At 38.6% G+C, this 14,518-nt stretch overlaps 1 protein-coding gene across 1 annotated transcript; it reads left to right on the plus strand.

Moving 5' to 3' along the window:
- The first annotated feature begins 2,528 nt into the window (after positions 1-2,528).
- On the plus strand, positions 2,529-12,217 carry LOC148674785 (syntaxin-11-like). Its single transcript, XM_088625404.1, has 2 exons — positions 2,529-3,072; positions 10,705-12,217. Exon 2 carries the CDS (start codon positions 10,710-10,712, stop codon positions 11,565-11,567), a length of 858 nt encoding a protein of 285 aa, XP_088481530.1. The 5' UTR covers positions 2,529-3,072; positions 10,705-10,709; the 3' UTR covers positions 11,568-12,217.
- Positions 12,218-14,518: the final 2,301 nt, after the last annotated feature.

A 14,518-nucleotide genomic window follows, 5' to 3' on the forward strand; every position in this document is an offset into this window, starting at 1 on the left:
TGTTTACAGTATAGTGTCCCCGTCACTATACTGGGGCATTAGGACCCACATGGACCGTAGCGTGAGCACCCCTTGCTGGCCCCACTAACCTCTTCCAGCAGCAACCTTAGTTTTTCCCAGGAGTTCTCCCATCCAGGTACTGACCAGGTTCACACCTGCTTAGCTTCAGTGGGTTGCCAATTGTAAGTTGCAGGGTGACATGGCTGCTAGCCATATCAAGCCAAGACAGGTCCATGGGTGTTACTGTAACCCCTTTCACTATTTTGTGCAATGTGCAATCTGATTAAGCTTAAAAGAGCTTAAAATTGAGCTTAAAAGAGTGTGACAGGACTAAAAGGCAAGATTTCCAGAGAGCTCAGCATAACAACACAATCTATTTGCAGTCCTTTCCATTTAATCCACAGATAATCTTTCGTCAGTGTGACCAAAATCCTGCACACACCCTCCTTTAGTTTTTAATGCAAAATACTGTAGCTCAGCCTAAGAGTATTACAGAACTATATGAATTAAAAGTTATGTAAAAATAATTCCTTTCATCTAACACCCTTGTCACTGTAGTATTTAATTTATTTTTAATTTAGGATTTGTAATATCTAAGGAATTTAGAGCACCAAACAATACAAAACAAAAAAGTCAATGGAAAAGAATATATTTTATTACATAGTATTCTAGAGGCTAGGTATATTTTTTTATATAATTGACAGGATACTCCTGGTCAAGGTTTGGTTACCAAACCAGAATTGATTTTAATTCACCCTTCACTTTATAAACACTTGAAACAATTTTTATTTTTACCACTTAAGCAGTTGATTAGATCAGTGAAGTAGAGAATGTCAGTATGGTGACTCATCAGACACGCTGGACTGAGTTTCCCCAGGATTCACATTTCACATGTTCACATTGTGTAAAAAATAAACTTTCTAACTATACAGAAAGAGACAGTGTCAGATACCAGTTGTAGGAAATGACATTATTAAAATCACTTCAATGTAATTAATGCTACAGTATAGAACTAAGAATTATATTTTGTACATCTCTTAATTTTTTCATACTCCAAAGTCTTGAGAATGACAAAATGAAAAAGCAAAAAGTCTGTGTGATTTTATATCATCATCATTGAAGGTATACTGTAGGTTGAATTTGTTGCTGCTTCAAAGCACCTTGGAACCACAAGAAAAAACAATTCTCAAAGATGTTACTGTACAAAGGCTGACACAGCACACTTTGTGAAAGAGAAAATGGTATATGCACACTTCACAGAAGAAAAACTGAATTCATTACGACAGCAGCTACAGTATATCACAACTGGCACCCCCTGAAGCTCAACAGGTGTGAGCCTGGTCAGTACCTGGATGGGAGACCTCCTGGGAAAAACTAAGGTTGCTGCTGGAAGAGGTGTTAGAGTATCCAGTAGGGGGAGCTCACCCTGCTGCCTGTGTGGGTCCTAATGCCCCAGTATAATGAAAGGGACACCATACTGTAAAAAGGCACTGTCCTTCAGATGAGACATAAAACCGAGGTCCTGAATCTCTGTGGTTATTAAAAATCCCAGGAAGTTTCTTGAAAAGAGTAGGGGTGTTACCCTGGTGTCCTGGCCAAATTTCCCATCGGCCTTTAGCAATCATGGCCTTCTTATAATCTCCATCTATGAACTGGTTTCTTCACTCTGTTCTCTTCCCCATGATAGCTGGTGTGTGGTGAGCTTTCTGATGCACTTTGGCTGCTGTTGCATCATCCAGGTGGGCCTGCACATTGGTGGTGGAGGGGAGTCCCCAATACTTGTAAAATGCTTTTAGTGGAGTGTCCAGAAAAGCACTATATAAGTGTAAGAAATCATTAATAATTACACCTAAAAATTACATCCATTATAACTTTGCTTGTGTTTTTGTCTTTTTTTTTATTCAGCACAAAACCAGCTTGTGATGACACAGCTAATGCTACCAAATTAGAGCTCTGTCACCAAGACTGCCACTGTCACTAGTTCAAGCACTGGAAGGACACTGATTTCTGAATGAAATTTCCACGCTATGAAAAGGCACATCCTGCAGTATGTTTTTAAAGGGATTAATACTTTGTTTGGTAATGCAGGAGAATCCAGCTACTGTAGCTACTGTAGCCTGTATCATTCTCAGGACAAGGACCCTGTATTACCTTGAGGGGTTTTCATTGCAACTGAGCTGGTAATTACAGCTGCTAAATCATCCTTTATCCTTTATTCCAGAATCTACTTGCTTGCTTACATTTCTGTTTACCTGTTTCTGCACTCATTCCTCTACTTAAGTGTATTGTTCCCAGCAACATTTTAGGAGTTTTCTCCCTTATTTCCGACGAATTATGATGAACAGATACCGTCGGGAATGATAATGTACCCAAGGATCTCACAATGCTTTTTTTGTCTTTCTCCTGAGGCCCATTTGGTTATATTTCCTCTTACAGAAAGAGAGCAGTTCTGGAACTCGGATATTTGTATTTAAGTGGATCACTAATCCAGGGTCATTAAAAATACTACAATTCTGGAGAAAACCTAGAATAAAACTTCTGCGACTGCGAACATTGTTCTTGTTCAAAGTCCAAGCAAAAATATAAAGTAAGGTCTTATTTAGGCTTACCTAGACTTATTAATCGAAGTATTATCAACGTACTCCACATTGTATTTTCCTGTTTACCAAAGCCGTAAAACATCTGACTGGCTTGATTCTACAGATATGACCTCACGAACAAATTCAAGTGTTAATTTAATGAAGATGCACTACTTTTTGTCTCTCCTGGTTTTACGTGCAACGAAGAACAGGTTCTTGTAGACAGTTTATGAAAGTGTGGGGTAAATCATAAAATCGGCTGAAAAACGAATACAAACCATATTTTCCGCCCTACACTTGCACCCACTGAGTGAAAAGATTGAGCAAATTCGACAAACTGGAGCTCCACCCTTAATTCACTGAGCTGCAGTTCCTGCAGGCAACAGTCATTAAGAATCAGTGTAGAGGCTGCTAACGATGGTGATACGGCGGTAACTCTCTCTGCCCTGTTTTAAGGAAGCTCTATTGATCCTATTACAGGATATGAAATAAGGTACGTATTTATTTACATTTTAAGCAATTACATGTTTTGTTTTGAAATATGCATAAGATATATTGGTTTATGGTTAGCCAGTGATCGCTTTCTATTTGCTGGCTGTCTCTTCGTTGCAATATTCGTTGCTGACGAACTGCTTTGGAGTTAATACAGTACATCTCTACTCTAAAGAAGGAGGTTTTAATTTTGCAATACTGGTAAAGGAGACACTGTAACTATGTATAACATTCCCGATTAAATTCTCATTACTTGATGCCACAAATATTGTGTAGTTAATCTGACAAAGACTATTTCCGTTCCGTTACACTACACTTCAAATATAAGGGTGTTGAACGCGATAGTTTTTTGTGACTATGCAGGACATTAAAGCGTCGTTGCTTCTGATACAGCAGTTATTTTTAATATGGTAGTAAGTTTGGCCATTTTGTCACCTTATTGTCTTCGCGTTGGAATGAACATGGGCAGAGCAGTACTGTTTGGAATTTCGGTGAACGTGTGCTCTTGTCTAAACAGCGACTTGAATGATATAATTTTTGAAAACTGCTTTTAAATTAAATCTTGCAATTTGCCTTGAACGAGTTTCGTAGTTCAATATGGAAGGAAATCAGTGTCTATTAATTGCTGTCGACAATCACTTCCCTTTAAACTAATTGCAAGGTGTTCCTCACAGCAGGTGTTCCGTTGTTTTTGGCTGAAACCGTTGAGAATGCTTCCAAATCTGAAAATGCGTTTTAAAATGATAGGTTTTATTTTAAACTCAGCTGAATATTGATGCTCTTCCAGAAGGCTGTCCTATATGATGTGCCAAGACATTTGTTAAATATAAATAATAATTCTAAAATCACATTATGAAGCGATTGCTGCTAGTCCCCTCTGATATTTACGTTTTTAAATAGATCGAAAAACTCATCCAGGATATTGAAGGTTTAAACGTCTCTGCTCTAAAAGGACCCCTAGCTGTAATTGTTGTGAAGTAACTACTGAAAAGAGATGAATAGTTTGTGGACTTCCCCTCTCTGAAGGCAGTACAAGAAATTAGTGTTGTTTGCAACGATTGCTAGTTGATACTTCAGTTGATACATTTGATAGATTTACACAACGATTGATAGTTGATACAGTACATCCGTTGGTACTGTACATTGTATAATGTTTGGACACTATAAAATCTTAAAATTTTAAGATTTAAGTTAAACACAGGAGACATTGGGAAGCTTGGTTATAGTGGGAGGTGTGTTTTGCATTTCTTGATATTGCTGGTTGAAGTCTTGACCACGCATAGATATCACTCTTAGCTAGTGACAAGGGAATTCAAATTGGCAAGGCTGGGAACAGCGTTAACAGACCTGACTTGTGACTAAAGGGCACTTTGAATCGTGTGCCCGCACAGGAAGAGAAAACTTGAAGAAATGTGCAGCAAATGTGAAGTGTTCATCTGGTTTGCAGCACGTTTTATCTCACGGAAAGATTGACCATACAGTGTTTTACAGAAGTCCCTCCTTGCACCAGTTAGAGAGGTGACAATGATGTGTCAGTAACATTGCGATTACTATGCTCTTAAGTACTTGACACCTCTTCAAAATGAGGCCTGCACACATTGGTGAAAGAACTGTGCTATTTATGTGTGAAAAGCTTGTTTTCATCAAGGCACAGGAACTGTAATAATGTAGATTCCTAACAGCATGTGTTCTATAGCAATCTTAAAGAGTTAGAAATTTCTAATCTAAAATGTGCTACAGTTTTCTTTGAAATACTTTGCAAATCTGTTCAATGTACAGTAAATCCAGGATAATGGTCAACGTCATGTTGAATTCATCCTAACGTAGGTTTACACAGGACTCCCTCTGTCATGACATTACTGTATGTTAGGAAATCCTTGAAACGGACACTGCTTAGTTGTTAAAAAAACAGGACAAAATCTTATAAGATGAGTTGCACTGTCCTGTAACTGTTGCTGAAGATATTTACATTTTTACATACTGTATATTTAAATGGCATCTTTATAGCTGCGGCCAGCAGTAAGTGGGTTTAGCGAATGACATCACCAATGTGAAACACAGTTGGAGCCGTCCCAATTCAGAAAGCTTTTCACTTTCTAAAGGGAGGTGAGAGTTTACCCCTGATGGGACTCTTAGCTCACTTTTTAACACTGGCAAGTGCATTTCTCTCACTCTCTGTTACTTGAGTAAGATGGGCCATAAAACTGAGAACAGGAGGCCCTTCTTTACACAAATGGTTGTGGGAGACTGGAACAAGCTACTCAGCCATGTTGGTAAAACCGATACCCTGAGTTCTTTCAAGAAATGGCTGGATAAGATCCTTGGATCAATTGTCTGTGAATGCTTCTCTCTTGTGATCTTCAGTCCAGAATGCCAGTTTACTTCATCCTGCTTTATGGGAGATTACATGGCTGGCCTTATTAGTCCATTGTGCAATTATGGTTGTTAGTAGTTCACGAATGATTTTAATAAATTACCAGCTGCAACATTTTCTTAAAATTGTCTTCTGCACCATTCTTGTCTTAGATTTACTGTTGTGTCTTGTCAATTCATTCGGCAGTTATTCTTCTGTCAAGACTTGCAGAAACAGTTCCTTTCATCAATTGTGTTGCGTAACCTGGCTTGACTCTTTCCACAGACGATACTTAAAAACAACTCACATGCACAAAGGGAACAACCAGAAAGGTGCACTTGTTTTGTAAAGTTCTGCATCTGCCCATGGGGACAGCAAATCTTTACTTTTGGGTTTATTTCTAGCTTACTACAATTAATGGTATATTAATTAATGAAATATATATATATGGTATATGTAATTAATGAAAACTCATTATACTGTAGATAATTAATAATACGCACATTGAAATTCAATAGGTTAGATGTTGCATTGTTCTTTCTGCATTTGGTATTACAGTGATTATGGTTACACTGGGAGTTATTCCTGTCCTGAACTGCAGTGCTACTGTAAGTGTATATCTAGAAATCAGCTAGCATTTGGGCTCTGTGCAGTGCTACCAAATATGCTGAAACATGGGTTCGGAAATGACATTTATAATAACCTTAATAAACTCTTTTGCTCAAGCGTTTTTGCTGTATTGTGCCTTGGTGTAACTGTGGTATGCTTCCTATCGTACTGCAAGCATATGCATGTTCAGAAGCACAAATAAGTACTGACAATGATTTAAAAGCTTTGTCATTATAAATAATAAGGATCACAGCCACATAACCGGTTCAGTTTGTTCCTCAGTCTTTGAAAGAATGTAATGTTTGGTCATTTTTTGTTACCTTTTTGTGGCGAATAGAAAGTGTCATCATCTTAAGTAAAACCAATTACACAGCTGATGTTCATCTTATTTGTGCCAGAAGAAAATGAAGATTCCCAATCCAGAAGTTAGAGATATTGTTATAATAACATTACTTTATTAACCCTTTACAATTTCTTGCATTAGGAATTATCTTTTTGCATACCCCAGCTTGCTCTCCATGAGACACACAGACAGGGAGAGAGCCTGGGGTCAGAGCGCAGGGTCTGCCATTGTACAGCGTCCCTGGAGCAGTTGGGGTTAAGGGCCTTGCTCAGGAGCCCAACGGAGTAGGATTCCTCTGCCAGCTGTGGGATTTGAACCTTCTAGCCACAGGCGCAGATCCTGAGCCATAGAGCCACCTATATATATAGCTCCTGGAGAAGCTGTGGCCAACATACTTCTGTAAAGTGTTGGCTAATAACTTCCTGCATGATCATCATATTGTCTTAACTTGGGAACTCCCTTTCAATTATTTTTTTTTAGTAAATGTTGGTCTTGATTGTTTAAATAACAGAAACTTGTATTTTAAAATTGTTTATCCTGCAACAAAGTAATGCAAATGTTTCTCTTGCAGTTCGATCAATGGGGCGTGAAGACAGTCAAGGCCATTTGTGCTTAACTGCATTAGAGTCAGAAATGAATTAGAATAATTTTAAAAAGATTAGCCATTGATAGAGTGGAGCTGAAAAAAAAAACCTCAAATCCCACGTTGGGTTTGTAACAAGGCAGCTGCAGACATGTGGCAGAAGTTTTTTTTTTGCAAGTCAAAATTGAAACTTTTTGGTCTTTTTGATCAGTGTTACATCTGATCCAAACCTTAAATAGTGTATATCTTAGTCAACATCTCTGCTGTCAAGGGTGGTGGTGGCAGCATTATGTTACAGTTCTGCTTTTCATCAGCAGGGTCTGGGAAAGTCGTCAGCACTGATAGGAACGTAGATGGTGCAAATCTATGGTGATGATCCAAGAGTCCACCCTAGAGTTACTTAAGAAAATACAGTGGTGTGAAAAAGTGTTTGCCCCCTTCCTGATTTCTTATTTTTTTGCATGTTTGTCACACTGAAATGTTTCAGATCATCAAACAAATTGAAATATTAGACAAAGATAACACAAGTAAACACAAAATGCAGTTTTTAAATGTTTTATTAGTTTTTATTATTAAGGGGAAAAAAATCCAAACCTACATGGCAGTTTGTGTTTACTTGTGTTATCTTTGTCTAATATTTCAATTTGTTTGATCTGAAACATTTCAGCGTGACAAACATGAAAAATAAGAAATCAGGAAGGGGGCAAACACTTTTTCACTCCACTGTAAATGTCCTAGAAAGACACAATCCAAGTCCTGACTTGAATCTTATAGACAATCTATGGAAAGACAGCTGCTATCCATTAGAAACCAATCTCCAAGCACCCTGTGAGAGTTTGAGCATACAGTATCTGCCAAAAGAAGGTCTTATTCTGAACAACTTGTGGCTACAAACTTTGTGCTGTCAAAGTTACTTCCACTAAATGTTGAGTTCACAGGTCTGAATATTTATGCAATAGACACATTATGCATATGTTCTCTTTAGTGTTTACTGACATTTACTGGAGTGTATCTTTCCCTTAGAACTCTTCCATTTGAGCATTCAGGTAGTGAAGAATTAAGTTTAAAAGTGTATGTTTCATTTTGTAATTTCACAAACTTGGACACTGCAAGAACAGAGTGCATACTTTTTCAAAGCACTGTAAGTGTACATCATGCAAAGCTTCTGTATTCAAATAGTGCTTTTCCATTTCCATAGCAAAGCTGTGCTCTGTTGAAATGATAGTGTGCAGTACTTTACAGCTTTACCGTTTAAATTTACAGTTGAAAGAGCTTAAGTCTCTTACTAAACAGACCTAACACTAGTTTGACTGATCTATTTGTGTAATTGTCACTTAATTTAAATGTTTCCATATTAGGCTTATTTCATATGTGCTTGTAGTTGAACGTTTTTAGATTTTCAGGTTAATCTGAATTAAGAAAGTACTTTGTCTCCCTGAAGTCTGTGTCTACTGATTAATCAACGCATGACTGGCCTGATTGTCTGTTTCCCATTGGAAAAGCTGTGTGAAACAAACGTCATGAAGTATGAAGGCCAATGGGGAAAAATAAGTTACATTGATCTTTCCCTTGAACTGAACCATGAACCAATGCAATTTCTAGCCTAGTATTACTGTAAGCAGTTGTAATCCCTTGCATTTTTATAGTGCTTTTGATCACTATTGATCTTTTAGTGCTATGCACATACAGTAGATGGAGGTCTACTTCTTCTACTTTTGAGGTACAGGGCTGCAGGTATAATGCCAGGTGGAGAAGTGAGAAATTGAATTAAGGTGTAGTTTAAGGAAGGCCACATTGTGAAATACAAACTGTATAGTAGGATTAAGTTGAATGTAGGGTATGAGAGTTAATGGCAGGTATTCAAGACCTCAGTAATAGCATCACATCCAATTTATGACACCTTAATTACAATTAATTCCACATATGCCTCAATTGCAGTGCACATTTTCACTATTTAGGAAAATATCACTAGCATATAACAGCATCAAAGTACTGTATATGATGTGCAGTAAAATGGTATATAAAATGATTGCCACTGTTGGCAAGTAGGTTTCACAAATTAAAGGTTGAGTTTGAACATTGAAACTGAAATATAACAGCAGTTGGTACTGTGGTACAGTAATTGGTAGTAATTACAGTACAATTGGTAAAGTAAGAAGTAATTGGTACAGTAATAAGGTTACTGTACCAATGACACTGGACTTGTGTGTTGTTGCAGGTGTTATTGTTCATAGTACAGCTGGGAAAAGATCAACTATTATGTTTTGATTTTCTAAGATCTTATGCGATATTTATGTTATTAAATGGTTTAAGTACTGGGGTAATGAGTTCAATCAAATCTGTCCATGTCAGGTCTGGATTTTCTAACTGATGTACTAAATGTGTGCTTGTTAAATACAAAAGAGACGGTTATTCAGTGGATCTGTTAAGGAAAAAAAAAGGGAGAGGGGCACGTTATAAGAGTCGAAACCCACTGAAGGTGCAGCAGATTCATACATGAGAGCTCCTTCTCCGGGTTGTTAAAAGGGACAGAGCTTTCATAATTTCTGTAATCAGCAAAACTTTGCAGAACTGAGGAACTGCAGATGTGCTTGATCCTCACCAATAAATTAAGACTGAACAATTAAATATTCCGGGGTGGGTTTCAGAAAGAAAGGAATATTTCTTCAAGAAATAAAGACGCATGCTTTAAAGCTTATAAACATTGTTCATAAGCTTGTAACCCACCTGCTGGAACTTGCAGATGGGATTTCTTGTCCTCTGATGTTAAAACATTGTACAATATGAAACTTGCTGGACAGCCAAATGTTATTAATGGCACTTGAGGGCCAATGAGTTATTAATTAATTAATAATCTAAAATCTAATCCAGTTTTTGATATAACTGTGAGTTTTGGATGAATATGAGTGGTAAAAGTTCACCTACAGATGAAAAAACATGAATGGTTAACTCATTTGTTCTACAACAAGCCGTGTAGGAAGAGTTCAAAGCAAATATTAAAGTAAAGGATGTGGATAAACACAATGCACAGGCACAACTGAAGAAGAAATTGTGAGTTTTGCCCCTTGTAGGAAACAGCGCTTTTAGAAGGTTTATGACTGTAATGAGTAAGTTAAAATAATGGTCAACAAGATGTTAAAACCGCAAGGTCAAATCACAGATCAACATGACCCTTGACCATGGGTGGGAATGTAAGCATTGGGCATCAAGGTACTTTATTTTATTCTCACTGTTTTTACTTACCTCGGCACAATTTCTTAGCCAGGCTTCAAGAGGGAAAGTTTACTTCACCGTTCAACATTTGTCTTAAGATATTATGTTTTTAAAACGGAAGTCAGTGTTTCAAATAAAAAGAAAAAGCAGCAAGCATATACTGTATGTAGAGGTTAAAAAAGACAACACAGGATACCAGCGAATGTAGGCCTATTTATAATCCCAAAACTTTGGCTTTGAAGTTCATTTTCAAAGACATCAGGCAATAGAGATGGACCAGTTAGCGTACAGATGACTATTCTCATCATTTGGGTCTTTATACTGTACAGTGCATGCCTGCAATTTTTCATCTTTCTGTAAATTTCAGTGTGTTATTTCTAGTATAGATGCTTGGCATGTTTCTCTTTAAAACAGCATGTGTTGTGCCATGTCCCATTACAGACACAGTTCTTGCTGGACTTTTGATGGCATAAACGATCAAAGGCTCTTTCAGGAATGTGTAGGTTCTGACACAGTGGCCTCTGTGTTACAGGGAAGATGAGAGACCGACTCAGCGACCTGCAGGTGCTGTCCAAGTCCTCCGAGCCAGAGGAGGACCTCACGGAAGATGTGGGGGAGCAGCAGGTGGTGGTGTTTGAAGAGGAGAGCACCATGGAGGACGTCTTCAAGGAGGCGCAGGCCATGCGCCAAGAGATCAGCCTTCTGAAGGTCGATGTCAAGCGGCTGGGCAAGCAGAACACGCGATTCCTTACCTCCGTGCGGCGGATCAGCAGCATCAAGCGGGACTCCAACGCTATCGCCCGCGACATAAAGGCCCGCGGCGAAGGCATTTACAAGCGCCTGCAAAGTATGGAGGCCCTCAGCAAACAGCTGGAGAACAAATATGGCCTCCACGCTGCCCTGGTGCGCATGGTGCGCTCCCAGTACATCTCCCTCACCAACAGCTTTCGGGACGCCATGTTCGAGTACAACGAGGCGGAGATGACCCAACGGGAGAACTGCAAGACCCGCATCCAGAGGCAGGTTGAGATCATGGGCAAAGAGGTCACGGGGGACCAGATCGAGGAAATGATCGAGACCGGCAAGTGGAACGTGTTTTCCGAGAACTTGATGACCGATGGGAAAACGTCCCGCTCGGCCCTTAATGAGATCGAGAACCGCCACAAGGAGCTCCTGGATCTGGAGAGCCGAATCCGGGACATCCATGACCTGTTCCTACAAATGGCCCTGCTGGTGGAGGAACAGGGCAGCATGCTGGACAACATTGAAAGCAATGTGAGCCACACTCAGGACTACCTTGGGGAAGCTACTGCCCAGATTAAGAAAGCTATGAGGTACAAGAAAAAGAACCCTTGCAAACAGCTCTTCTGTGGCTGTTTCCCTTGCTGCAAGTGAGGCGAGGTTCAGAGCAAGGCTTACGTCACTGCCAAAGAGTTGAGATCTATGGATCGTTTTTTTAAATGAGAGAAAACCAATAACTTCCGTAACTGTTTGTCTACTAGCTCTGTGGTGACAGGGGGAAATCCTAATAGACAAAGAACTGTGCGCTATAAATGTACCCGTATGTGTGCATTTGTATGAAAGCACAAATGTTCAGACTTTGTGTTGTTAGTATTTATGTTTCGACAGTACAAGAAACTTTGAAAAGAGCATCTCGTCTGATCACCGGTACAAGGAACAGGCCTTGTGTCAAACCACAGGAACTTCCATGCAGATTAGCTTGAAATGCTTCGCAGCTTTTTTGTTTGTAACCCTAATGAAGACACACACCACCGTTTATGTTGTATTATGGTTTAGAACGAGTGTCACCTCCTGATGCCTTTATAGAAAGTACAATATCAACATTTTCTGAATGTGTGAAAGGACATTACTTGTGGAAGAGCACCATGGTACAGTAAAATGCACAGCTCACACTTTAACACCTTTTTTTGGTGTAGTTCCATGCATTTATAAGAAAAATGTCATTAATTGTTTTCAAAGATTTTCTTAAATTGACCAAACAGTTACACAGAAAATAATCCCTTGCAAGATTAAAACTTGTAATGTAAAGAATGTTACTTATTTAATGTATTTTAGCTTTTTTTGTAAATATGTAGCGAGTGGTTTTATAAATATTTTGAAATTGAGATTATGAGGAAGAAGAGGAAAATACATTTTATTGTAATGAATTTAATAAAAATATATTTAAATGTTATTCAGTGTACTGTAGATGTGTTCTGTGCAGAAGAATTGTATCTTTCTAAAAAGATTCCTGATAGAAATTCTGCAGTGATTTATGCTGGATGTTAGAATAAAGATCCACACCCATGCAAATGAATGTTCAAAAGCACTTTGATATACTCCACTCACATATCCAATATGACCCCATTTTATTTTATCTTGTATATTAGATCTTGCATTCTAGGGTTAAGGAAAGTGCAGCACAAAGAGAACACACACGTGAACATGCAAACTCCACACAGAAAAATCCCCAGTGCAAAATTAAATCCACAACCCAGAAGCTCTTAGTGTTTCAATTTTCAAAGTGTTCTGTGACAGTTTTCTCAATTTTGCCTTCTTTTCATTTTTAAGGGTGCTGTTGAGGCAAAAGAAATGACAATTTTAGATTGTGGCCCTACAGGGTTTTCAATGTAGTATTATAGAGCAGTAGAGCTCTATTGACCAATATTTATAGCAATATTTCCTTGATTAAACTTGGAATCGATGTTATTAGGAAATTGTGGCTCCTGCACTCTGAAGATGGCTATCGCTGTTCTCAGTAATAGCTACTATCTCGCCACATGGATCAATTCAGCCATTCTTGCTTTGTCAAGGAGAATGGGAAGCTATTGTCTTCCCACATCTGGCCGGTTTTGGCAGAGCAGGGTTTTGGAGGTTACAGGACCCCTCCTGCACTCTGGTCAGAGACACATTCCAGCAGAATTGATCAATAGCCAACATGAAAGCCATAAAGGCAAAGAGTTTAAGAATCATTTTAAAAAAGAACAACAGTTGGAAGGTGGTGTAGTATGAATTATTACAGTACATTTATTGTACTGAAATTAGGGGAAATTATATTCTGGTGCAGGACAATATTGCAAGTCTTTTTTAATTTCCACTTGTGTCCTCTGGTTCCCTTGTAGAGAAGGAAAGCATTGAAGTTCCACGTTGGCCTTTAAGGCCACATTGTTTTTTAATCCTATAAATAATGTCAGGGATAGGGTTTCTAGCCAGACTGAATAAGGATCATACTGTGACGATGCTTGGGCTAAGAGGCCTTGGCTGAGAAGTGCCACTCTACTCAGTGCTCTGAGAAGTCTCTTCAGTTGCCCGTCTCCACGTTGCCAAAAGTGTGTCAGTGTTACAGGAAGTAACCTACAAGTTATGAATGGCATCAGACTCTGTGTGGTTTATGCCATGGAATATATTTAAATATATGTGTGGCTACAAATTAATTAGGTAAACTGTTTATGGCTACAATGCTATACCTGCATCAGGCCACATTTTTATACTGTAATGTCTGTGTTACTTATACTAAGATAAGATAAGAGATAAGATCACTTTTTCATTATGAAAAAATTCGAAACCATAAACCATACCAATCATAAAGGTATTGTGAGAGCTGGAATGAAGTGTAATGCAAATTTTGTTTTGATAGCTAGCCCCTATATATACAGGGGTTGCTCTCTCTTCCCCCTTCCCTGCAGTGCACACACTTTTAAAAGCACAGTTAATACTTTTAATGCAAAGTTAAGATAATAAAGCTTACAAATAAGAGGAGGCCATTTGGTCCACCAAGTCCTTTAGGTAGTTAGTAGTTAACTGATACAAGGATCTCCTCTGCAGTTCCTTCAAAGAAATCAGGGTACTGTACTTCAGTAACACAGCCAGGTAGCTTGTTCCAGACTCCCACCACCCTTTATGTAGAGACGTGCCTCCTGATCAGAGTTTTAAATGCATTTCCATGTCATTTCCTTTTGTGTCCTCTGGTTTGTGTTTCACTGTTCAATTTTGTTTTTTTGGCAAGGAAAAAAAATGTATCTGTGCTTAAAAACTCTTTCAGAAGCCTCTCTCTTACTTTCCCCGAAGACAGCTTTTGCCTTTGTCTTGCCTGGAACCAATGAAGTTGCAAGATCTGAGTAAATGACATTGAACACTAAAGCTGGGAAAAGCATAGCTGTCTTTAGTTTCCTTTCCTTAAGAAGACATTTATGTTCAACTTGTGTGCATACTGTACCAGCATCTCAAAACACATCATTTTTCACAATGGGATAGTAGAACACATCACAAAGGCTGGGACAAGGAAGTGATACGAAACTCACAGCAAGAGTGTCTTAATTTCCTGCTGTTTGCTGGATGTTGATGTT

Source organism: Lepisosteus platostomus, chromosome 3 (assembly GCF_059453375.1).
Source record: "Lepisosteus platostomus isolate fLepPlt1 chromosome 3, fLepPlt1.hap1, whole genome shotgun sequence".
In the NCBI taxonomy this organism is placed as follows: domain Eukaryota; kingdom Metazoa; phylum Chordata; class Actinopteri; order Semionotiformes; family Lepisosteidae; genus Lepisosteus; species Lepisosteus platostomus.

Coding starts and splice junctions, on each gene's coding strand:
- LOC148674785 (XM_088625404.1), top strand. CDS start 10,710: ATGAGAGACCGACTCAGCGACCTGCAGGTGCTGTCCAAGTCCTCCGAG.